Below are 24,470 nucleotides of genomic sequence, written 5' to 3'. Positions count from 1 at the left end.
CCCTGCATTATGGATATATATATTTTTATGAATGCAAAGCCTAAGTTGGAATTATTAATTAAAATTAGTTCACAGAACAGAAATAAATGGGTAATTTAAATTCGAGTAACTAAGTGTGTGTGGAATAAAAACTGATGTGAGTAAGGTAATGATTTATTCACTAGATTGTCAATAGGATCTATTTGGTTCATTAAAATCCTTCTGCAAAGTTAATTTACCATTCAGCTACATCCTAAAACCAAACATAAATACACATTGTCAGATCTTATTGTTTCTGCATTGACAGCTCAGCTTTGCTTAACTTGCCTCTCCTGTACAACAGCACTGTGATTCGTGTTCATCCCCTTAGAATCTCCATCCTATGACAGATCTCCTGCAGAGCATTTTAATAGTTCATTTTGCCATCTAGTTGCACTGACCTCATATGTCTAAATACACAGTAATATAGTTGACTCTTATCTGCCTTTTGAAATAGTCTGTGCAGCACCAAAGTCAATTAAGGAATGCAATGAACAAAATTAAAAAAGGAAATAGATTTAAATTCATGCAGAACTACGGTATTTGAGAATACCAAAAGTTGTGTTTGGTGAGATAAGTCCTTTAATATCACATTCTTAACAAATTACCTCTTGCTGTAAAAGTCTGCAAACATAATTCTGCACAATACAACCATAGCAATACTGTAATTATTAGACATTTAAACACCATGATAAATGTATACTTATCATCTTTACAGAAAGGCCAACCAGTCATTAGTATTTTATTATGACAGAAGGTGGAATTAACCATCAAAAAGATACACTCAAGCTAAATTGCATTCAATACCATTCTGCTCTTGTTCATTCCTTCAAATTTTTGCAGTGAAAAAGATCAGCTTTGAATTTTACAAATTTGATAATGAAGCTTTCATTGGGAATTGTTGTACACATGTTTTTATCCACTTATTTCAACCTGTAATGTAATTAATATGGACACCCGTGAAAGCGGAGATTTTCAGAAAAAAATTCTAGATCTTGACAGAGTTGTCTGTACTTTCGCTCTTGGCATTCGGCATCATTTGGCCACTTTTCCATCCAAGTACTTTCACCAACTAGGTAGTTAACTCTGAAATTTTGAAACATAGTCAAGAAGAAGAACAAGCATGAGAACTGATAACGAGCATTTTCTAAATGGATTCAACATTGATAAAATGTCCATTGCTTTTTCGAAATTATTAAAATTAAGAGTGTGGATGCATCCCCGTATGGTGAATTCTGAAGTTAGAACCCACTACAGAAGAGAGTCAACAAAGTGGTATGGTGGAGTCTGGGACTTTCTCCAACAGGGAGCAGAACTATACAATTGAGTGGAAGCTTAAAAAAAAACAGAAGAGTAAATTGTTTGAGAGATTACATTAACAGAGAGATGAAGTCATAGATTTAAAATAGGCATTTGCCATTCAGGACCAAGATATAAAGAATGTTTCCAGAAGACTGGAAAATGCAAATGTTACTCCACTGTTTAAGAAGGGAGAGAGGCAGAAGAAAAGAAACTACATGCCAGTTAGTCTGACTTTAGTGGTTGAGAAGATGTTGATGTCAATTATCAAGGATGAGGTCTCAGGGTACTTGTAGGCACATGATAAAACTGGCAGGATAAAACATGGTTTCCTCAAGGGAAAATTTTGCTTGACAAATCTGTTGGAATTCCTTGAAGAAACAACAAGTAGGATAGACAAAGGAGAATCAGTTGAAGTGGGGTACTTTGATTTCAGAAGACCTTTGACAAGGTGCCACAGATGAGGCTGCTAAACAAGCAATAAGTCCATGGTACTACAAGAACAATTCTAGCATGGATAAAGCAGTGGTTGATTGGCAGGAGGCAAAGACTGGGAATAAACAGAGGTTGTTCTGGTTGGCTACTCGTGACTAGTGATGTTCCACAGGGGTCTGTGTAGGAACAGATCCTTTTTACATAATATGCCAATGATTTGAATGATGGAATTGATGGCTTTGTTGCAAAGTTTGCAGAAGATATGAAGATAGGTGGAAGGGCAGGTAGTTTTGAGGAAGTAGAGAGGCTACAGAAGGGCTTAGACAGATTAGGAGAATGGGCAAATATGGCAGATGTAATACACTGTCATGAAGTGTATGGTAATGCACTTTGGTAGAAGAAATGGAAGGGTTGACTATTTACTAAATGGAGAAAAAATACAAAAAAATGAGGCACAAAGGAACTTGAGAGTCCATGTGCAGGATTCACTAAAGGTTAATTTGCAGAGTGAGTCAATGGTAAGGAAGGCAAATGCAATGTTAGCATTTATTTCAAGAGGACTAGAATATAAAAGCAAGGATATAATTTTGAGACTTTATATAGTACTGGTGAGGTCTCACTTGGAGTATAGTGAGCAGTTTTGGGCCCTTTATCTTCGAAAGGATGTGCTGAAAATGGGGATGGTTCAATGGAGGTTCATGAAAATGATTCCAGGAATGAATGGTCTGTCATGTGAAGAGTGTTTGATAGCTCTGGGCCTGTATTCACTAGAATTCAGAAGAATGAGGGATGACCTCATTGAAATCAATCAAATAATCAAAGGCCTTGATAGAGTGGATATGGAGAGGATGTTTCCTATGTTGGGAGAGTCTAAGACCAGAGGACACAGTCTCAGAATAGTGGGGCATCCTTTAAAAATGGAGATGAGGAGAAATTTCTTTAACCAGATAGTGGTGAATCTGTGGAATTCCTTGCCACAAGCAGCTGTAGAGACCAAGTCTTTATGTATATTTAAGGCAGAGGTTGATAGATTCTTGATTGGTCAGAGCATGATGGGATATGGGAGATGGTAGGAGATTGGGGCTGAGGGGAAAATTGGATCAGCCATGATGAAATGGCAGAGCAGACTTGATGGGCCAAATAGTCTAATTCTGTCCCTATATCTTATGGTATTATAGTCTAAAGATCTTCATCTAATGTTAAAAATCTCTCTATAGAATCCATAAGCAAGAGCTCTACGGCTGCATAAATTCATGGCACTGTTGAAATGCTTTTAGATATTAAGTAACTCCTGGAATGTGAGGTTAATACAGGTAAGTAATGCAGAGATAAAATTTTATTTTTAGTGATTGAGCTGATGTGAGGGATTGAAAACCCTAGTTTTATTTCCTTTGTTATTGGAAGGAGCCTGGGGACTCCCCAGGGATCGTTACACAAGTAATCAGTTCATTACCAATTAGAGCTCAACAAAATTTAGCACTGACTTGCTTCCTTTGTTTGGAATTTGTGAAGATGTCCTGAGTAGGTAAAACATCCCGCATATATGCATTTTCCTTTCATTTTGTGTGTCAATTGTGTAAATTATCATCCTGTGACTTAATCCTATATTAATCCGTCTGAATTTGTTATGAGATTACAGTTTCATCTTTAACATTAGTTTCTCATGTACCCAAATTTTATTTATGTGAAAAGTTCAAGAATGAATAAAGATCAACTGTGATTCAGAATTTGCACCTTACCTGTCCTCCTCTTGCCACAGATCTGAGCTCTGTCCCATTATTAGATAATCTTTGTTCAATTCCACGTGAAATGTATCACCACAGCTGACGTGTGTGATTAGTTTACGCGTTTCTTCTTCAGCTACTGGATCACTTCCTGAAATGATAATTAGCAGTGTTAGATGATCCTATTCACCATTGTTTCATGATGTCAAATTTTTTTGGCAATGTTCTAAATTGTGACTGATTTAATCTTGATGCTCAATATGTTTTGCTAACTATAAAATAAGATTGGAGTAGCAGAGTATTCAGTGAGGGTAGGAACAGGATGATTTGGCAAATTAATGTGTGGTGCAAGGGGCAGGCCTTCAGGTTCTTGGATAATTGGGATCCCTACTGGAGGATAGATAACCTGTACAAAAGGGACGAGTTGCACCTGAATCCAAGGGGGACCAATATTCTCATGGGTAGGTTTGTTAGAGCTGTTGGGGAGGTTTTCCATAGATGCTGCCTGGCCTACTGAGATTCTTCAGCATTTTGTGTGTGTTGCTTGGATTTCCAGCAGCTGCAGATTTTCTTTTGTTTGTACAAATCCTGGACTCAGTCCTGGCTCCTGGACTCATCCTGGACTATGAGTTTTTTTGGATGACAATGTTTGTTTCTTCTTCTCCCTTGCTATTTTGAGTATGTTTTGCATCTTGGTCCCAGAGGAATACTATCTCATTTGGCTGTGTCCATGTGTGATTGTTAAATTTGATTTGATTTGATGTGTCTTCCCTGTGTGCTGTTCATTATGCAAAAGTATAAAAATTACTCACCCTGTTTGATAAGAGTCTGAATTTGTATATTGTAGAAAACATAATTGTCTCTCTGTTCCTTATCAAGGAATTTCACTTTGTAAACTAGAGAGAGAGAAAAAAAAATAAAAGCAATGCCCTGGAAATTGAATTATGCCAATTTTAGTGCAAGGAAATATTTGATTGGCTGCAAAATAATAGCTGAAATTGGCTAAATCACACATGAAATAGCATTAGAGTGATTTATATAACCTGGAACATGCTCTACTATTGGATCCTTATGATTCCTGGCTGGACATTGCCCAATTCTGAACATCTCCAGCTGCTCTACAGTGAACTAGGACACTTTTTAATTGCTATCATGGAGTGGAAAGCCATGAAAGCAATCAAAACCATTTCTGACATTTACTTAAAAAGACATAGGAGTCCTCGTCAGTATGATACATATTAAGAAGGAGACCAAGAAACAGACAAGGCCCATCATAAAACTATGGCCTTAGCACATACTGTAGCATTCTGTGAAGTGTGAATCCCCACAGAACGGGGCAATATTGAATGAAATTTCATTATCTCTTAGGATATGTGATGTGATTTCTATGCCATTGTTTGCACTCAAAAGAGATTTTCCAAAACATATGTTTAAAAAAAATCTTAATTTTTTTAATGATGAGAGTACAGAAATTTTGTAGCATGCCATTAATTAAGTTCAACATGGATTCATTCATTCATGTGTTTTGTCCTGTATAGGTTGTCTTTGACAGCAAGATACAAGGGCATTTTATGTGTCACCTAGACTCTTCTGGCTGATGTGGAGAGGACCCTGTATATATTGTGCAATTTTTGGTGGCTGCTTTAGAAAACTCCCCTTTTCTCTCTATTTCATTGATCATTAAATTATATACACATATCTTTTCTCTTCCTCCTACTACTCCCTGGATCAGAATAGTAGACTAGTATACTAAGGCGTTACTGAAACAGTGAGCTTTACAATAATACAGTAGTTTAACAGCTATCATTACTAATACTAATTTTTAATGTCAATTATACTTAATTTCACATCTGCATTGATAGGATTTGAATACACGTTTTAGATCAATATTCCAATACCTTGTACAGCCAACCAAATCCTTTAACTTCATCGAAATGCTGGTAGAAATCAAGTGTTAATCAACACAATGATCAAACATGAATAAATATAAAATAATGAAAGCTGTGTAAAATTGTGGGATTGTTCAGATGATGTGTAACATAGCTTGAATAGGAATATATTTACTGTAATCAGTTCCTGGGGCACATGACACCTCATCACGTTTATCAGGCTCTTCTTTCTCTGTCTTTATGGAAACGCAGCTTCCTACAGACACAGAAGAAAGGGGAATCGAATTTCTGAAATAACTCTATACATCATTTAAAATTCTTAAAGACAAGGGTGGAATGCTCCATTCTTAATCCTCTATTGCTCAAAAGGTCTTTGATATTATAATGTACAACTTCCCTTCCCTAGAGATTTTATCAACTATTTAGCTTCACGTGGATATAGTGTGCAGTGAGTCAGAATTCTGTCAAGAAAAGAAGTACGGTAAATATTTCAGGTCCATCACCATTCAGGAATTCTGAAATGCTAACTCTGAACTACTAATTCTGTTTTCCTCCCCACAGAAGTTTCTTAACCTACTTAGTTTTTATTTCAGAGTTCCAGCATCAGATTTCCTTCTTATTTTCATGTTGATGTGTCAACTCAGTATAATTGACTCCCACTTTATTTTAATACAAATTGAATTGTTAAGTTTAATTTAAATTGTCCAACTGTCAGAATGAAGTCTGAACCCAAGTTATTTTTCCTGGCCTCCAGACTTGTTTAGTAGGACAAATTTTGGAAGGACAAACTCCAAGGCAGAGTACAAAGTAAATGGCAGGATACTTGGTAGTGTGGAGGAGTAGAGGGATCTGGGGTACATGTCCACCGATCCCTGAAAGTTGCCTCACAGGTAGATAGGGTAGTTAAGAAAGCTTATGAAGTGTTAGCTTTCATAAGTCGAGGGATAGAGTTTAAGAGATGCGATGTAATGATGCAGCTCTATAAGACTCTGGTTAGGCCACACTTGGAGTACTATGTCCAGTTCTGGTCGCCTCACTATAGGAAGGATGTGGAAGCATTGGAAAGGGTACAGAGGAGATTTACCAGGATGCTTCCTGGTTTAGAGAGTATGGATTATGATCAGAGATTAAGGGAGATAGGGCTTTACTCTTTGGAGAGAAAGTGGATGAGAGGAGACATGATAGAGGTGTACAAGATATTAAGAGGAATAGACAGAGTGGACAGCCAGCACCTCTTCACCAGGGCACCACTGCTCAGTACAAGAGGACATGGCTTTAAGGTAAGGGGTGGGAAGTTCAAGGGGGATATTAGAGGAAGGTATTTTACTCAGAGAGTGGTTGGTGTGTGAAATGCACTGCCTGAGTCAGTGGAGGAGGCAGATACACTAATGAAGTTTAAGAGACTACTAGACAGGTATATGGAGGAATTTAAGGTGGGGGGGGGGGTTATATGGGAGGCAGGGTTTGAGGGTCAGCACAACATTGTGGGCTGAAGGGCCTGTAATGTGCTGTACTATTTTATGTTCTCTGTAACAGCAACAGTACACAAGTATAGATTAGATTTGCCCAAATTCAAATACTAATCTTTTCTTTAACTGTGAATTAGTACTGTTAATTAAATAAAATATTTATTCTTTTCTTTCCCCTTTAATACTTTTTGAAATATCTGATTGATTTGACCTCCTTTACTGGTTTATTTTGTTCAACGTACAATCATTATTACTGTACCAAAAATGTAAAACCTCATATTTCTTCCTTGAATGTGTATTCCTTAATATTTTTCTGGTAGAGTATTTAGTAGAAGCATTTGAAACATTTTGTTTTAATTTAGGGATATGATTCAACAGCAAACCAAAATGATTGACAGGTAACAGTTCTGTAATGAATAGCCCACCACATGTTGCAATTTTAATGGCTCAGTTTGTCTTGGACTTTGAATCAGATGGACAGCAATGTCTTTGCCTTTGTCACACCACCGAACCCACAATGAACATTGACTTGTTGAGCCTTAAATCCTCTAGAGGTAAAATAATCTTCACAGAAGGAACAATCACCCAACGAGACTGGATGTTACCATTAAATTCACAGTCACACAAAATTATTTAGAACTGAGGTCTGAATATTAGGGCAGTACCATAGCCAAAGAGATTTATGTATATGCAGTACATGACAGTATTCAATGCAATTCATCCCATGATGTTGGTTACCCAACCAAAAGAAATTTTGGTGATTTGATTTTTACTAAACATCCATGAATTTTTCAAATTTCATGAAGATTTTTTTTCAGATTTCACTGATATTATCTCATATAACTGACACTAATGTGCAAGCATGGATTAGCATTGAGATGAAGGAATAGGATGGTGCAGTCAGTATGGAAAAAAAATTATTCTTACCTTCGGCACATTTGCACACATCACCTTGACAGATTTTGCTAAGCATCTCGCTGTTTCCAGGGACATTGTAGAATCTAGTGCAACTCTTTGCTGTAGACAGAGGAAAAATGGTGTGAATATAGCAAATTTAAGCAGTTAATTAGAACATTAATACCTGACTTCTTAAAATGTGTTCTGTCTGGCAGTAACTCAAACAGCTATGTATAAAAGTACAATTTTCATTATCAAAATAAAATGAATTGAAATGAACTAATATTAGGAACAAATCAATTGAAATCCTTTACAGTTACCTTTTACTGAGCATTTACCAACAGTTTTCAATGGTCAAATTAATAAATGTGTAATGTGTTGTTTTGGAATTTTATCAGTAATCTGTAATTCATTTGATTAATCTGTTTTAAGGCAATGTAGCATTCTTATTTTTCCAAATAGAAGGTGCTTATATACTTACAATAATCATTAACAAATTTCATTACAAAAAATTAAACTCAATTAATAAGGCAGCCATATAAATGCTCACTTGTATCATAGTATTCATAGATCTTGACAGACGCAGGTTGAATCAATCCAACTTTGTAGAATTGGTGTACTTTAAATGCAACACAAGTGTCCTCAAGGTTTGATACCTGTTTTAGATGAAAAGTCACAGTGTATGTATCAGAGTACAATTGTTCAGTTCCAGAAGCATCTTCCCCTTTCTAGTCCTGAAGAAGGGTCTTGGCCCAAAACGTTGATTGTTAATTTGTTTCCAGAGCCACTGCCTAACCTGAATTTATCACTGTTGCTATTGTTCTAAATTCCAGAATTCCCAAGCGTACTGTGGGAATCCCTTCAACAGAAGGATATCAGCGTTCCAGAAGGGATGTCATTGCCATAATTTCAAGCATAGTTACTGATAGGTAATGAAGGAATACCCACAACAGATAAAATAAAACAGCATATGCGTATTTAATGAAACTGAGATAGTATTATTGGTAGCATTGCTCTCCAATAATGGTTGTTTAATAAACTGGTTACTTCAGAAGCATTTAAAACAAATTAGACCTGCACCGTGTTAATATACAAAACATCAAGTAACTCAAGCTGACTAAATTTTAAATATGAAATTATTAATAAGAAAGACTTACTATCATTTTAGAAAGTTAAAACTCATGAGTAAAATATTATCTAATATACTTAACCTCTTCTGGACTGAGTATGAATTTAGCAAAAGCCAATGAGATTGTTCCTTTCTCCTGCCTGCATTGTATGTGATTTTTAATAACCCGATCTAGTATTTACAAGTTATCATATTGTCTAAATTACCCACTTCTTGAACCACCTTATGGCATTACTCAAAGGGAATTATGCAGGAAGAGTTAAGGGAGATTTTAATTAATATCAGATTTTGAGCTATTGAAACGACATAGCTTCTTACAATGATTCTGCTGTACCCATTTGTACCTCCTCCAGACACATCATCTGTTTATTACTATTAATTTTCCTTAAATCTCTCTGTAATTTGGCCTCCCCTGTTGTTTTCTCTATCCCTCCCTCTATTTTCCCTTAAAACTTGTTTACACTGTAATTTTACCTTCTTCCGAGGAAAGGGCTTCACGCTTAAAGGCCATCTCTTATTCTCTTTGCAACTTCTGTCCAGTCTATTGTGTTTCACCAGAAGTTCCTACATTTCATATTTGCAGCACTTTGCTTTTGTATTGTGGATTCTTCTCTGACCTCAAAGACAGAGTCTCAAGATCAAAAATGACTAGCTTCCACTCTGGTTATGGACTTGGAGATGATTTACAAAGCCAAAGCACAACGCATAGAAACCTCAAAGCAGGGGCATGGTGTATCTTGTGATGTAGTGTACTTCTTCTGCAATTCACACAGATTTGTTATACTCTCCCATATATTCCTTTTCTGCTTTAAGTGGCCGTGGTCCAGTAATTCCCAAGAGAAATTGCCAAGAGACATTGCCTATTCACCATGGAAGCTTTGAGAAAATAACAGCTTTTTTGTATTCCTCTGTCCATCTAGTGATGTCCTTCTATGACACAAATTGGAATAGAGTATCTGGTTCATGTTTTTGCATCCAGTGTCAGGCATGTCAATGATGTGGCCTACCAACTGGAAAAGAAGGACTGACGTCCATGTGACAACATGGCTTGTTTATGTATGCAGTAAATCTGAAGGAGTATGTGCAGGAAACAACAGTAGTATTTTTCCAGTTTCTTGCAGTGCCTGCTATAGAATCCAGTACAGGATGGTGGAGATCATACTCACAGCATGGCATTTGCACTCCTTATCTTAGAACATTTTCATGCAATCATCCATCCATTTCAATGGAAAGGTTAAACTCCAAGGGATGGAGTTCAGCTAATGTTCAGATTATTTTGAATCAATTAATTTAAATTTTACCAAATGTTTTAAATTTACTTTGGACTTTTATTGTTGTTTTAATCTATTTGATATTTTTATACCATATGATTGATTTTAGTTTTTTTCCTAAGTATTTAAATATAAAAGAGAAGCATACCAGCTTCTTGCTTTGCAACCATTTTAGTCTTGAAAGGATGGTTATTATGGAGCCCTTAACACGTTTCTGGGGTTAAGCTTGTCATTTATTGTGAGAAGGCACTGGGTTTTGTTTGGCTTCAGTAGGTAACATTTCATCTATCACCTCCAAGTCAGAAACTGCAGGTTCATGCCCTGCACTAAAACTTGAATACGAAACCTTCTATGCAGTTCTGAGGGAGTGCTGTCCTGTTGGAAGTGTTCCTTGTCAGACAAGTTATTAAATTTGGCTACAAATGTCCTCTTGGAAGAACTTTTCAAGAAGAGCTCGAAGCTTTCTCCTAATTTTGAACAAAGTTTTCTCCTCAACTCAACACCACATAAATCCAACATCTGATCATAATCTCCAGTGCACATGTTTAAACTTGTTAAATACAAAATGGGGGTCAACAGTCTATTACATTTTTGGGGATATCTTTCTATAATTGCAAAATATAAGAATCTTCTTACCGAATCTAGATAAATGATCAGTGATCCTCTGGTGGATAATGCTTTGTCAATTTCATATCTTGATATATAATCCTCAATTCCATTTTTAAGCTAGAAACAGAGTGCAATAATTTTAATGATGCATGGTTTGTAAATTCAATCAGTAAATAAATGCAAATTAAGCAAGTCAAAAGTCTCAAACCCATTTGGTGGCAGGCTTATATAAGCAGATTTCAGGGCAAAGCTGAACAAGAGGTCTGAAGGAGGGGAACACCAGCAGGTTGGATTGGTGAGAGAGTGGTGGTGGCACTGAAAGGTAAGAAAGGTACAGATGTATAGTGTGGTGAAAGTCAGGGGAAGAAAGATGGTAGCCTGCTAGTGAAGAGGAGTGGGTAAATATATTCCTGTTCATTATGCTGCACAGGTTCTGAATACCTCTTCTACATTAACACATCACTGGTAGATTCTCTCTTGACCTTATCTGATTTAAATAGAGATGATAAAGTTCAATTGATCAATGAGGGCTACTCCAGCATTTTTATGAACATTTGATTCTCTTTGCTAGCTAGTGGTGGTAGTCCATGCAGGAGGTCTCAAAACCATCAGACTATATGCTCCACCTATCTCTTCTATAACCTTAGTTGGAAGTATGTACATGAATATTTCTGTTAAATAAATTCAAGTTATTCTTAATGAATAAAACATGACATACTTGACCAAGATCATTGGCATCTGGAGAGAATCCAGTCAACATGGAGATATCTAAAATGACCATTGAGGATTCTTTACTGCCAAGATAGCTGTAAAGGGCAAAGTAAAATAGATTAGCCCACAGCAGATCTTTGGAACATATAGCAACTGAAACAAAAGAGGAGAGCAAAGTGACGTTAGTTCCAATGATGAATCGTTTTAATCAGTGACACCTCTCAACCATCTCTGCATGAAACCCCATTAGAGAGAGGATCACCACTCTACAAGGTGTAAACAATAGTATACTGATGGCTTGAAATAATGAGCTTCATTCAGCACTGTCCATTCTATGGGGTTATTCACTTTTGAAAGAGAGGATACAATATTTTGTGTGATACAAATTTCTTTGCACAATACGTGTCAAGTCTCATTCCTGAAGAAGACCACTGAAGCAGAGTTCTTCCCAGTGGGGTCAGCAGGTTTTGTAGGCACACATCTACCAACATTCTTCTCCATCAGCTACACCTTCCATCCCACTGTCTTATCATGCTTAGTTTTCCAGGAGCAATGTACCTCCTTGACCATGATGAGCATTTCTGTGCGCTCAATCATGTGCCTTTTGTGGCCGAGGACCCCTGATTGCAGATCAGGGAAATAACTGGGATTCTCATTGCTATGAGGGGTGCTCCTCCACAGGTCCTGTTTTAGGATTTTGTGCCTGGATGTAACCCATACTAACAGACTTTTTTTTTTAAATAAGAATCTCAATTTGGTGTTCATTTTTTAAAAAATAAGGGTGTTTAGCACAGTCAGAAAGAAAGATACACTGTCTCTTCACTTTGGAACTTTCTTCTAAAATGGCAATAAATGTTTGGGCAATAATCCTACATTTGTGAACTAAGTCACAGGCATTTTTGAGGGATAAATAAAACAGGATATGGATCATCGATCAGACATGACCTTAGTGTATGTTGAAACAGGATCAAAAGCCTCATAGTTATCCAAAGTTCCTCTTTTCTTATGTTTTCTCTCATTAATTCCTGAAACCAATTTCTTGCCTGACAACAAAATACAAATGCAACTCCAAACTCATTGAGGTTGAGCCACTTACCGTGCACAGATTTTTATCAGGAGAGTATTCTGAGCATCTTCAGGTCGTTTGGCTACAAATATATAAAGGAAGGTGAATTATTGTAATCACAAATAATTGATTTCCAATAGTAACTCTAACATGAATAAAGGGGAAGTGCATTCTTCAATGTAATTTATATAATAAAAAATACTTTCTGATACACTTGCTGCTGTAATCTAGTAAATGGAAGAAAGATTTCAACCCTGCATCCATGTGCAAGTTTTCAGGAATAACTATTGACCAGTTTGCCAAGGAATAACATCAACCTGAGAGATCAGACAGAAGTTTGGCTGAATATTTGATTTGGAATAAATTATGTCTGACTGTGCAGCACTCACTCCATACTGCCCTATTGGACAGCTGTTCAATTAGCTGAGTGTAGCTTAAATCCATGATTTTTCTGAAAGTAACAGTTTTATCGACAGAGTTTTATAGACAGACTTTATGAGCAGTTTATATTTTGAACTGTCAACTTGCTGATTTGCTGCTATTCCTCTGGCTACTTATCTGATGCTTAGTACCACAGAAGAAAATTCAATTGCATTGAAGGGAGTCCTTTAACCAATTCAACATCTTCAATCAAATTTGAATTATGCAGAATTAATCTGCTCTATGGAATTAATCCAACAGCAAGAAGATAATCAACATTGCCCAGATTCTCACCGTTTCTTCTTAGATAGTACAATTCCTTCCCTAGAACCCTTTGTCCTGTCAAATCTACTCCAACTTCAAACACTGGATTTCAATGTTGGAAAAGGGGAGGAGGGGTGGCATTACTGGTCAGGGATACTATCACAGCTACAGAAAGGGTGGGTAGTGTAGCAGGATCCTCTTTTGAGTCAGTATGGGTGGAAGTCAGGAACAGGAAGTGAGCAGTTACTCTATTCGGAGTATTTTATAGGCCCCCGGTAGCAGCAGAGATACTGAGGAGCAGATTTGGGAGGCAGATTTTGCAAAGGTGCAAAAATAACAGGGTTATTATCATGGGTGACTTTAACTTCCCTAATATTGATTGGCACCTGATTAGTTCCAATGGTTTAGATGGGGCAGAATTTGTTAAGTGTGTCCAGGATGGATTCCTGTCACAGTATGTTGACAAGCTGACTAGGGGGAATGCCATACCAGATCTAGTATTAGGTAACAAACCAGGTCAGGTCACAGATCTGTCAGTGGGTGAGCATCTGGGGAACAGTGAGCACTGCTCCCTGACCTTTAGCACTAACATGGAAAAGAATAGAATCAGAGAGGACAGGAAATTTTTTAATTGGGAAAGGGCGAATTATTAGGCTATAAGACTAGAACTTGCAGGTGTAAATTGGGATAACGTTTTTGCAGGGAAATGTACTATGGACATGTGGTCGATGTTTAGGGTTCTCTTGCAGGATTTTAGGGATAAATTTGTTCCAGTGAGGAAGATAAAGAATGGTAGGGTGAAGGAACCCATGGGTGACAAGTAAGGTGGAAAATCTAGTCAGGTGGAAGAAGGCACATACATGAGGTTTAGGAAGCAAGGATCAGCTGGGTCTATTGAGGAATATAGGGTAGCAAGAAAGGAGCTTAAGAAGGGGCTGAGGAGAGCAAGAAGGGTGTATGAGAAGGCCTTGGCGAGTAGGGTAAAGGAAAACCCCAAGGCATTCCTCAATTATGTGAAGAACAAAAGGATGACAGGAGTGAAAGTTGGACCGATTAGAGATAAAAGTGGGAAGATGTGCCTGGAGGCTGTGGAAGTGAGCGAGGTCCTCAATGAATACTTCTGTTCGGTATTCACCAATGAGAGGGAACTTGATGACAGTGAGGACAATATGAGTGAGGTTGAAGTTCTGGAGCATGTTGATATTAAGGGAGAGGAGGTGTTGGAGTTGTTAAAATACATTAGGACAGATAAGTCTCTGGGGCCTGATGGTATATTCCCCAGGCTGCTCCACGAGGTGAGGGAAGAGATTGCTGAGCCTCTGGCTAGGATCTTTATGTCCTTGTTGTCCACTGGAATGGTACTGGAGGATTGGAGGGAGGCAGATGTTGTCCCCTTGTTCAAAAAAGGTAGTAGGGATAGTCCAGGTAATTATAGACCAGTGAGCCTTACGTCTGTGGTGGGAAAACTGTTGGAAACGTTTCTTAGAGATAGGATCTATGGGCATTTAGAGAATCATGGTCTGATCAGGGACAGTCAGCATGGCTTTGTGAAAGGCAGATCATGTCTAACAAGCCTGATAGAGTTCTTTGAGGAGGTAACCAGGCATATAGATGAGGGTAGTGTAGTGGATGTGATCTACATGGATTTTAGTAAGGCATTTGATAAGGTTCCACATGGTAGGCTTATTCAGAAAGTCAGAAGTCATGGGATCCAGGGAAGTTTGGCCAGGTGGATTCAGAATTGGCTTGCCTGCAGAAAGCAGAGGGTCATGGTGGAAGGAGTACATTCGGATTGGAGGGTTGTGACTAGTGGTGTCCCACAAGTATTGGTTCTGGGACCTCTACTTTTTGTGATTTTTATTAATGACCTGGATGTGGGGGTAGAAGGGTGGGTTGGCAAGTTTGCAGATGACACAAACGTTGGTGGTGTTGTGGACAGTGTTGGGGATTGTTGAAGATTGCAGAGAGAAATTGATAGGATGCAGAAGTGGGCTGAGAAGTGGCAGATAGAATTCAAACCAGAGAAGCGTGAGGTGGTACACTTTGGAAGAACAAACTCCAAGGCAGTGTACAAAGTAAATGGCAGGATACTTGGCAGTGTGGAGGAGCAGAGGGATCTGGGCGTACATGTCCACAGATCCCTGAACGTTGCCTCACAGGTAGATTGGGTAGTTAAGAAAGCTTATGGGGTGTTAGCTTTCATAAGTCGAGGGATAGAGTTTAAGAGACGTGAGGTAATGATGCAGCTCTATAAGACTCTGGTTAGGCCACACTTGGAGTACTGTGTCCAGTTCTGGTCGCCTCACTATAGGAAGGATGTGGAAGCATTGGAAAGAGTACAGAAGAAATTTACCAGGATGCTGCCTGGTTTAGAGAGTATGCATTATGATCAGAGATTAAGGGAGGTAGGGCTTTACTCTTTGGAGAGAAGGAGGATGAGAGGAGACATGATAGAGGTATAAAAGATATTAGGAGGAATAGATAGAGTGGACAGCCAGCGCCTCTTGCCCAGGGCACCACTGCTCAATACAAGAGGACATGGCTTTAAGGTAAGGGGTGGGAAGTTCAAGGGGGATATTAGAGGAAGGCTTTTTACTCAGAGAGTGGTTGGTGTGTGGAATGCACTGCCTGAGTCAGTGGTGGAGGCAGATACACTAGTGAAATTTAAGAGACCACTAGACAGGTATATGGAGGAATTTAAAGTGGGGAGATATATGAGAGGCAGGGTTTAAGGGTTGGCATAACATTGTGGGCTGAAGGGCCTGTACTGTGCTGTACTGTTCTATGTTCTATGTTCACTTCATGGATTATTCATAGTCTCAAGGAGCTTATACTGATCAGATGGAGGCTTTATGGCCATTTGTGACCATATTGTCCAAAAACAAAAGGCTAATCACATTTCTCAGTTGTAGGTTCAAGTGCTTTTGCTCATTATTTAAAGGTACAGTTTCTCCATCTGCCACGTTTTGAGAGAGCCATTTCAAAACTCCATCACTGGCTGGTGAAATGTTTTGTATTCTCAACTCTCGCCTCATTTTTGCTTCCACCTTCTAATTTTTTCCATTAGAAATCCTTTTTGATATCAATTCCCTCCAATTTTAAATACCTTTGAAAAACATTGCAATATTTGATGAATTTTGCAAGTGGACAACTCCTGACTGCTGGGAGGCCTAATAGCATAAATCATTTGTGACATATATGACTGTTGGATGATTGTAAAACTATGTCAGGCTTGCTGCTAATATTTGTAGCTATGTTACTGATATGGTTGATCTCACTCATTAGTTACATTTGGAGTAATAGTCATAGGAAAGTACTACATAGAAACAGGCCTTTCAGCCCATCTAGTCTGTGCTGATTCTTTTAAACTGCCTACTCCCATTACCTGCACTGGAACCATAACCCTCCATACTCCTTCCATCCATGTACCTATCCAACTTCGTTTAAACTTTGAAATCGAGTTTGCATGCACCACTTGTGCTAGCAGCTCGTTCTACACTCTCAAGACCCAGAGTGAAGAAATTTCTCCTCGTTCCCCTTAAACTTTTCACCTTTCACCCTTAACCCATGGCCTTTGGTTGTAGTCCCACCTAACCTCAGGGGAAAAAGCATGCTTGCATTTACCCTATCTATACCCCTCATAATTTTGTATTCCTCTATCAAATTTCCTCTCAATCTTTCCTTATTACTCGGGTCTTCCAGACCTGGCAACATCCTTGTAAATTTTCACTTTATTTACATCTGTCCTGTAGGTAGGTGATCAAAACTGCACACAATACTCCAAATTAGGCCTCATCAACATCTTATACGACTTCAACATAACATTCCATCTCCTGTACTCAGTGCTTTGATTTATGAAGCCCAATGTGTCAAAAGCACTTTTTACAACCTTATCTACCTATGACACCACTTTCAATGAATTATAGACCTCTATTCCCAGATCCCGTATTCTATCACACTCCTCAGTGTCCTAACATCCACTATGCAAGACCTACCATGTTTGATCCTACCAGTACAACACCTCACACTTGTCTTTATTAAATTCTATTTTCATTTTTCAGCTCATTTTTCCTACTGATGCAAGTCATGACAGCCTTCCTTACTATACTCCCAATCTCAGTGTATTCAACAAATTTGCTGATCCTATTAATTACACTGTCATCTATGTAATACCCTGGGAAAGGTTACATTGCTAGAGTAATGTTCTTTCTGTAGAAGCAGTGTTTGGGTCATGGTTAGAGATAACGGGTGCTTTGGAATGTGAGCTGGATCTTTTGTTTGGCAGGAGATGGAGAGAGAAGACGCTGGAGAGAACCGGTCATAGGATTCGACCCAGTGGACCATTATTTGTTGGAGCAAAGTGCCGTAGTCTACTGAAGATTGGTGCATATGTATGACTTCTGGAAGAGCTGAGATCCAACTTGTGGACATTTGACTGTTTATTTATAATGGGCTTTTTTGTTTTTTTCTTCTTTCTGGACTGGACTGATTTTAGGGATTCAACTTTGAACCTGGATGAGTATGCTGCTGTTGTTATCAGCTTTATTAAAACCTGTGTGGATGAGTGTGTGCCTACAAAGACTTACTGTACATTCCCAAACCAAAAACCATGGATGAACCAAGAGGTACGTCATTTGCTGAAGTGTAGATCTGTGGCATTCAAATCTGACAACCCAGGCCTGTACCAGAAAAGCAGGTATGATTTGTGGAGGGCTATTTCAAGGGCGAAGAGACAATTTTGAACAAGTTTGGAAGCAACATTGGATATAGGGCAACCCTGACAGGGTCTGTAAGACATTACTTCCTACAAAGCGAAACCCAATAGCATGAAAGGCAGCGATGCTTCACTACCAGATGAACTCAATGCCTTCTATGCACTATTCAAAAGGGAGAACACAACTACAGCTGTGAAGATTCCTCCTGCATCTGATGATCCTGTGAACTCTGTCTCAGAGGCCAATGATAGGCAGTCTTTAAAGAGAGTGAACCCTCACAAGGCGGAAGGTCTCGATGGAGGTAAGGCTCTGAAAACCTGTGCCAACCAATTAGTGGGAGTATTCAAGGACATTTCCAACTTCTCACTGTTACAGGCGGAAGTTTCCACTTGCTTCAAAAAGGCAACAATTATACCAGCACCTAAGAAGAATAATGCGGACTGCCTTAATGACTATCGCCTGGTAGCACTCACATCGACAGTAATGAAATGCTTTGAGAGATTGGTCATGACTAGACTGAATTCCTGCCTCAGCAAGGACCTGGACCCATTGCAATTTGCCTAACGCCACAATAGGTCAACTGCAGACGCAATCTCAATGGCTCTCCACATGGCTTTAGACCACCTGGACAACACAAACACCTACATCATTCCCATGATCCTGATTGAGAAGTTGCAGGCCTCTATACCTCCCTCTGCAATTGGATCCTCGACTTCCTAACCAGAAGACTACAATCTATGATGTTGTTGGGATAATGGAGACATGGCTGCAGGGAGATCAGACCTGGGAAATGAATGTACAAGGGTATACGTGCTATCGTAGGGACAGAAATGTGGGCAGAGGGGGTGGGGTGGCCCTGTTGGTGAGGAATGAGATTCAGTCCTTTGCAAGGGGGGACATAGGGTAAGGAGAAGTAGAGTCTGTGTGGATAGAACTGAGGAACAGTAAGCGCAAAAGGACCCAAATGGGTGTTGTCTACAGGCCACCAAACAGTAGCATGGATATTGGGTGCAAGTTGAATAGTGAGTTAACATTGGCATGTGGCAAAGGTAATGTCGCAGTAGTTATGGGGGATTTCAACATGCAGGTGAACTGGGAGAATCAGGTTGGTGCTGGACCACAGGATAGGGAGTTTGTAGAGTGCCTAAGGGATGTATTCTTGGAACAGCTAGTACGAGAGCTGACCAGGGACAAGACTATTCTGGATTTAGTGTTATGTAATGAACAGGATTTGATAAGCGATCTTGCAGTAAAGGAGCCATTAGGAGGTAGTGATCACAATATGATAAGTTTTTATCTGCAATTTGAGAAGGATAAGGGCAGCTCGGAGGTGTCAGTGTTGCAGATGAACAGGGGAAACTATGGAGCCATGAGGGAGGAGCTGGCCAAAGTTGACTGGACAGATAGCCTAGCAGAAAAGACAGTGGAACAGCAATGGCAGGTATTCTTGGGAATAATGCACAAGGTGCAAAATCAGTTCATTCCCCAGAGAAGGAAGGATTCAAAGGGGGGAAAGGGGCCACAGTGGTTGACAAAGGAAGTCAGAGATTGCATAGCATTAAAAAACAAGGAAATATGACGGAGCTAAGGTGAGTGGGAGGACAGATGATTGGGAAGTGTTTAAGGAACAACAGAACTTAACTAAAAAGACAATATGGGGAGAAAAAATGAGGTACGAATGCAAGCTAGCCAGGAATATAAAGGAAGATAGCAAAAGCTTTTTTAGGTATCTGAAGAGAAAGAAGATAGTTAAGAACAATGTTGGGCCCTTGAAGAATGAATTGGGTGAAGTTGTTATGGGAAACAGAGAAATGGCAGAAGAATTTAATGAGTACTTTAGATCTGTTTTCACTAAGGAAGACACAAGCAATCTCCCAGATGTATGGATGGGCCAAGGACATAGGGTAACAGAGGAAATGAAACAGACTGACATTTGGAAGGAAACGGTGATGAGAAGACTGATGGGACTGAAAGCTGACAAATCCCCAGGTCCAGATGGTCTGCAACCTAGGGTACTAAAGGAGATGGCCCTGGAAATTGCGGATGCATTGGTAATCATTTTCCAATGTTCCTTAGATTCAGGATCAGTTCCTGAGGATTGGAGAATGGTTAATGTTATCCCACTTTTTAAGAAAGGAGGGAGGGAGAAAACAGAGAACTATCGACCTGTCAGCCTGACATCGGTGGTGGGGAAGATGCTAGAGTCCATTATTAAGGATGAAATAGTGGCATATCTAGATAGCAGTGATAGGATTGGGCTGAGCCAGCATGGATTTACCAAGGGTAAATCATACTTGGCTAATCTGTTGGAGTTTTTCGAGGATGTAACCAGGAAGTTAGACGGGGGAGATCCAGTGGATGTGTACCTCGATTTTCAGAAGGCATTTGATAAGGTCCCACATAGGAGATTAGTGGGTAAAATCAAAGCTCAGGGCATCGGGGGGAAGACAATGACATGGATAGAAAACTGGTTGGCAGATAGAAAGCAAAGGGTAGCGGTGAATGGGTGTTTCTTAGAATGGCAGGTGGTGACTAGTGGGGTGCCACAGGGCTCGGTATTGGGACCACAGCTGTTTACCATTTACGTCAACAATTTGGATGAAGGCATTGAAAATAACATCAGCAAATTTGCTGATGATACTAAGCTGGGTGGCAGTGTGACATGTGATGAGGATGTTAGGAGAATTCAGGGTGACTTGGATAGGCTGGGTGAGTGGGCAGATACTTGGCAGATGGCATTTAATGTGAATAAGTGTGAGGTTATCCACTTTGGGAGTAAGAACAGGAAGGCAGATTATTATCTGAATGTTGTAGAGTTAGGTAAGGGAGAAATACAAAGAGATCTAGGAGTCCTTGTTCATCAGTCACTGAAAGTGAATGAGCAAGTGCAGCAGGCAGTGAAGAAGGCTAATGGAATGTTGGCCTTTATTACAAAGGGAATTGAGTATAAGAGCAAGGAAATCCTCTTGCATTTGTACAGAGCCCTGGTGAGACCACACCTGGAGTATTGTGTACAGTTTTGGTCTCCAGGGTTAAGGAAGGACATCCTGGCTGTAGAGGAAGTGCAGTGTAGATTCACGAGGTTAATTCCTGGGATGTCAGGACTGTCTTACGCATAGAGGTTAGAGAGACTGGGCTTGTACACGCTGGAATTAAGGAGATTGAGAGGGGATCTGATTGAAACATATAAGATTATGTTTGACAAACCTTATTGAATTTTTTGAAGTAGTTACGAGGAATGTTGACGAGGGTAAGGCAGTGGATGTAGTCTATATGGACTTCAGCAAGGCCTTTGACAAAGTTCCACATGGAAGGTTAGTTAAGAAGGTTCAGTCGTTAGGTATTAATACTGGAGTAATAAAATGGATTCAACAGTGGCTAGATGGGAGATGCCAGAGAGTAGTGGTGGATAATTGTTTATCGGGATGGAGGCCGGTGACTAGCGGGGTGCTTCAGGGATCTGTTTTGGGCCCAATGTTGTTTGTAACATACATAAATGATCCGGATGATGGGGTGGTAAATTGGATTAGTAAGTATGCTGATGATACTAAGGTAGGAGGTGTAGTGGATAATGAGGTGGGTTTTCAAAGCCTGCAGGGAGATTTATGCCGGTTAGAAGAATGGGCTGAACGTTGGCAGATGGAGTTTAATGCTGAGAAGTGTGAGGTTCTACATTTTGGCAGGAATAATCCAAATAGAACATACAGGGTAAATGGTAGGGCATTGAGGAATGCAGTGGAACAGAGAGATCTAGGAATAACAGTGCATAGTTCCCTGAAGGTGGAGTCTCATGTAGATAGGGTGGTGAAGAAGGCTTTTGGAATGCTGGCCTTTATAAATCAGAGCATTGAGTACAGAAGTTGGGATGTAATGTTAAAATTGTACAAGGCATTGGTAAGGCCAAATTTGGAATATTGTGTAGAGTTCTGGTCACCGAATTATAGGAAAGATATCAATAAATTAGAGAGAGTGCAGAGACGATTTACTAGGATGTTACCTGGGTTTCAGCACTTAAGTTACAGAGAAAGGTTGAACAAGTTAGGTCTCTATTCATTGGAGCGTAGAAGGTTGAGGGGGGATTTGATTGAGGTATTTAAAATTTTGAGAGGGATAGATAGAGTTGACGTGAATAGGCTGTTTCCATTGAGAATAGGGGAGATTCAAACGAGAGGACATGATTTGAGAGTTAGGGGGCAAAAGTTTAAAGGAAACATGAGGGGGTATTTCTGTACTCAGAGAGTGATAGCTGTGTTGTGTCATTTAAGGTAAAATTGGATAGGTATATGGACAGGAAAGGAGTGGAGGGTTATGGGCTGAGTGCGGGTAGGTGGGACTAGGTGAGATTAAGAGTTCGGCATGACTAGGAGGGTCGAAATGGCCTGTTTCTGTGCTGTGATTGTTATATGGTTATGTTATTAAGGGATTGGACAAGATAGAGGCAGGAAATATGTTCCAGATGCTGAGAGAGTCCAGTACCAGAGGGTATGGTTTGAGAATAAGGGGTAGGTCATTTAGGACAGATTTAAGGAAAAACTTCTTCTCCCAGAGAGTTGTGGGGGTCTGGAATGCACTGCCTCGGAAGGTAGTGGAGGCCAATTCTCTGGATGCTTTCAAGAAGGAGCTAGATAGGTATCTTATGGATAGGGGAATCAAGGGATATGGGGACAAGGCAGGAACCGGGTATTAATAGTAATTGATCAGCCATGATCTCAAAATGGCGGTGCAGGCTCGAAGGGCCGAATGGTCTACTTCTGCACCTATTGTCTATTGTCTATAATCTGTGTGGATTGGTGATAACATATCTTCCTCGCTGATGATCAACAGTGGCGCACTTCAGGGGTGTGTGCTTTGCCCACTGCTCTACTCTCTATATACGCATGACTGTGTGGCTAGGCTTAGTTCAAATACCATCTATAAATCTACTGATGATACAACCATTGTTGGTAGAATCTCAGGTGGTGACAAGAGGGTGTACAGGAGTGAGATATGTCAACTAGTGCAATGGTGCCCATATGAGGAACACATACAATCCTCATAGAGGGATCAGAAGTGGAGAGAGTGAGCAGTTTCAAGTTCCTGGGTGTCAAGATCTCTGAGGATCTAATCTGGTCCCAACATATCAATGTAGTTATGATGAAGGTAAGACAGCGGCTATACTTTACTAGGAGTTTGAAGAGATTTGTCATGTTAACAAATACACACAAAAACTTCTATAGTTGTACTATCGAGAGCATTCTGACAGGCTACTGCACAGGACTGAAAGAAGCTGCAGAGGGTTGTAAATCTAGTCAGCTCCATCTTGGGTACTAACCTACAAAGTACCCAGGACATCTTCCGGGAGCATTGTCTCAGAAAGGCAGTGTCCATTATTAAGGACCTCCAGCACCCAGGGCCTGCCGTTTTCTCATTGTTACCATCAGGTAGAGGTACAGAAGCCTGAAGGCACACACTCATCAATTCAGGAACAGTTCCTTCCCCTATGCCATCCAATTCCTAAATGGACATTGAATCTTTGGACTCTACCTCACAGCATTTCTGTTTTTGCAGTTTTAAAAAATGTATTCAATATACGTATACTGTAATTGATTTACTTCTTTATTTATTATTATTTTTACTTTATTTATTTTTTTCTCTGCTAGACTCTGCATTGAACTGCTGCTGCTAAGTTAACAAATTTCATGTCACATGCTGGTGATAATAAAGCTGACTGATTCTGATTCTTTTCTTTACTAACCCTTTAGTTAAGATACATAAATGTAATTCTTTTAATTGTATGCAGAGTGCTGTCTGTTGTAACAGGGTAGCAAATTACACAGCGTCCACACAAACTGGGGTTTGGTGTTGGAGAGCTTTCTCAATCTCATGGGTTCGGCAGGACCGGAGTGTGCATTCCCTAGACTTATGCAGCCAAGGAAACCAGGTGGGTTTCATCTATATCAACAATCTGGATGATGAACAACAATGGATCCAGTACTGATCCCTGTGGCACTCCACTAGTCACAAGCCTCTAATCAGAGAGGGAACCATCTGCTACTATTCTTTGGGTTCTCCCATAAAGCCAATGTCTAATCTAATTACCAGCTTATCTTGAATGCTGAGAGACTGAACCTTCTTGACCAACCTTCTGTGCAGGACCTTGCAAAATGCCTCACTAAAGCACATGTAGATAACATCCACTGTCTTGCCTTCATCCACATTCCTGGTAACTTCCTTCATTGGTTAGACATGACCTGCCATGCATGAAGCCATGTTGACTCTCCTTAATCTTTCCATGCCTATCCAAATACTTATATATCTGGTCCCTTAGAATACCTTTCAATAACTTTCCCACCACTGACGTCAGACTCACCAGCGTACAATTTCCTGCTTTATGTTTAGAGCCTTTCTTAAACAGCGGACACTGGCTATCCTTCAATCCTCTAGTAGATCTCCTGCTGCTAAGGATCATTTAAATCTATCTGCTAGGACCCCAGCAATTTCTGCACTTGCCACAAGTACAGAATGCTGGAGGAATTCAGCAGGACAGGCAACATCTGTGGAAAAGGGTTTGAACC

General features: G+C 39.7%; 1 protein-coding gene across 1 annotated transcript in view; it reads right to left on the bottom strand.

Annotated features, from left to right (window-relative positions):
- Nucleotides 1–577: 577 nt before the first annotated feature.
- Nucleotides 578–24,470, bottom strand: part of LOC140740300 (complement C3-like) — a 250,059-nt gene continuing 226,166 nt past the window's right edge. The window contains exons 33-41 of the mRNA XM_073069454.1: nt 12,548–12,599; nt 11,459–11,546; nt 10,768–10,857; nt 8,282–8,387; nt 7,762–7,851; nt 5,541–5,621; nt 4,289–4,372; nt 3,492–3,627; nt 578–1,104 (exon numbers count right to left, since the gene is read on the bottom strand). Coding sequence (XP_072925555.1) covers nt 963–1,104; nt 3,492–3,627; nt 4,289–4,372; nt 5,541–5,621; nt 7,762–7,851; nt 8,282–8,387; nt 10,768–10,857; nt 11,459–11,546; nt 12,548–12,599 — 869 coding nt within the window. The 3' untranslated portion in view covers nt 578–962. The remainder of the gene's footprint in view (nt 1,105–3,491; nt 3,628–4,288; nt 4,373–5,540; nt 5,622–7,761; nt 7,852–8,281; nt 8,388–10,767; nt 10,858–11,458; nt 11,547–12,547; nt 12,600–24,470) is intronic.

This window comes from Hemitrygon akajei, chromosome 16, assembly GCF_048418815.1.
Source record: "Hemitrygon akajei chromosome 16, sHemAka1.3, whole genome shotgun sequence".
Classification (NCBI taxonomy): domain Eukaryota; kingdom Metazoa; phylum Chordata; class Chondrichthyes; order Myliobatiformes; family Dasyatidae; genus Hemitrygon; species Hemitrygon akajei.
Note: the sequence above shows the minus strand (reverse complement) of the source record. Positions and strands in the feature narration are given on the sequence as shown.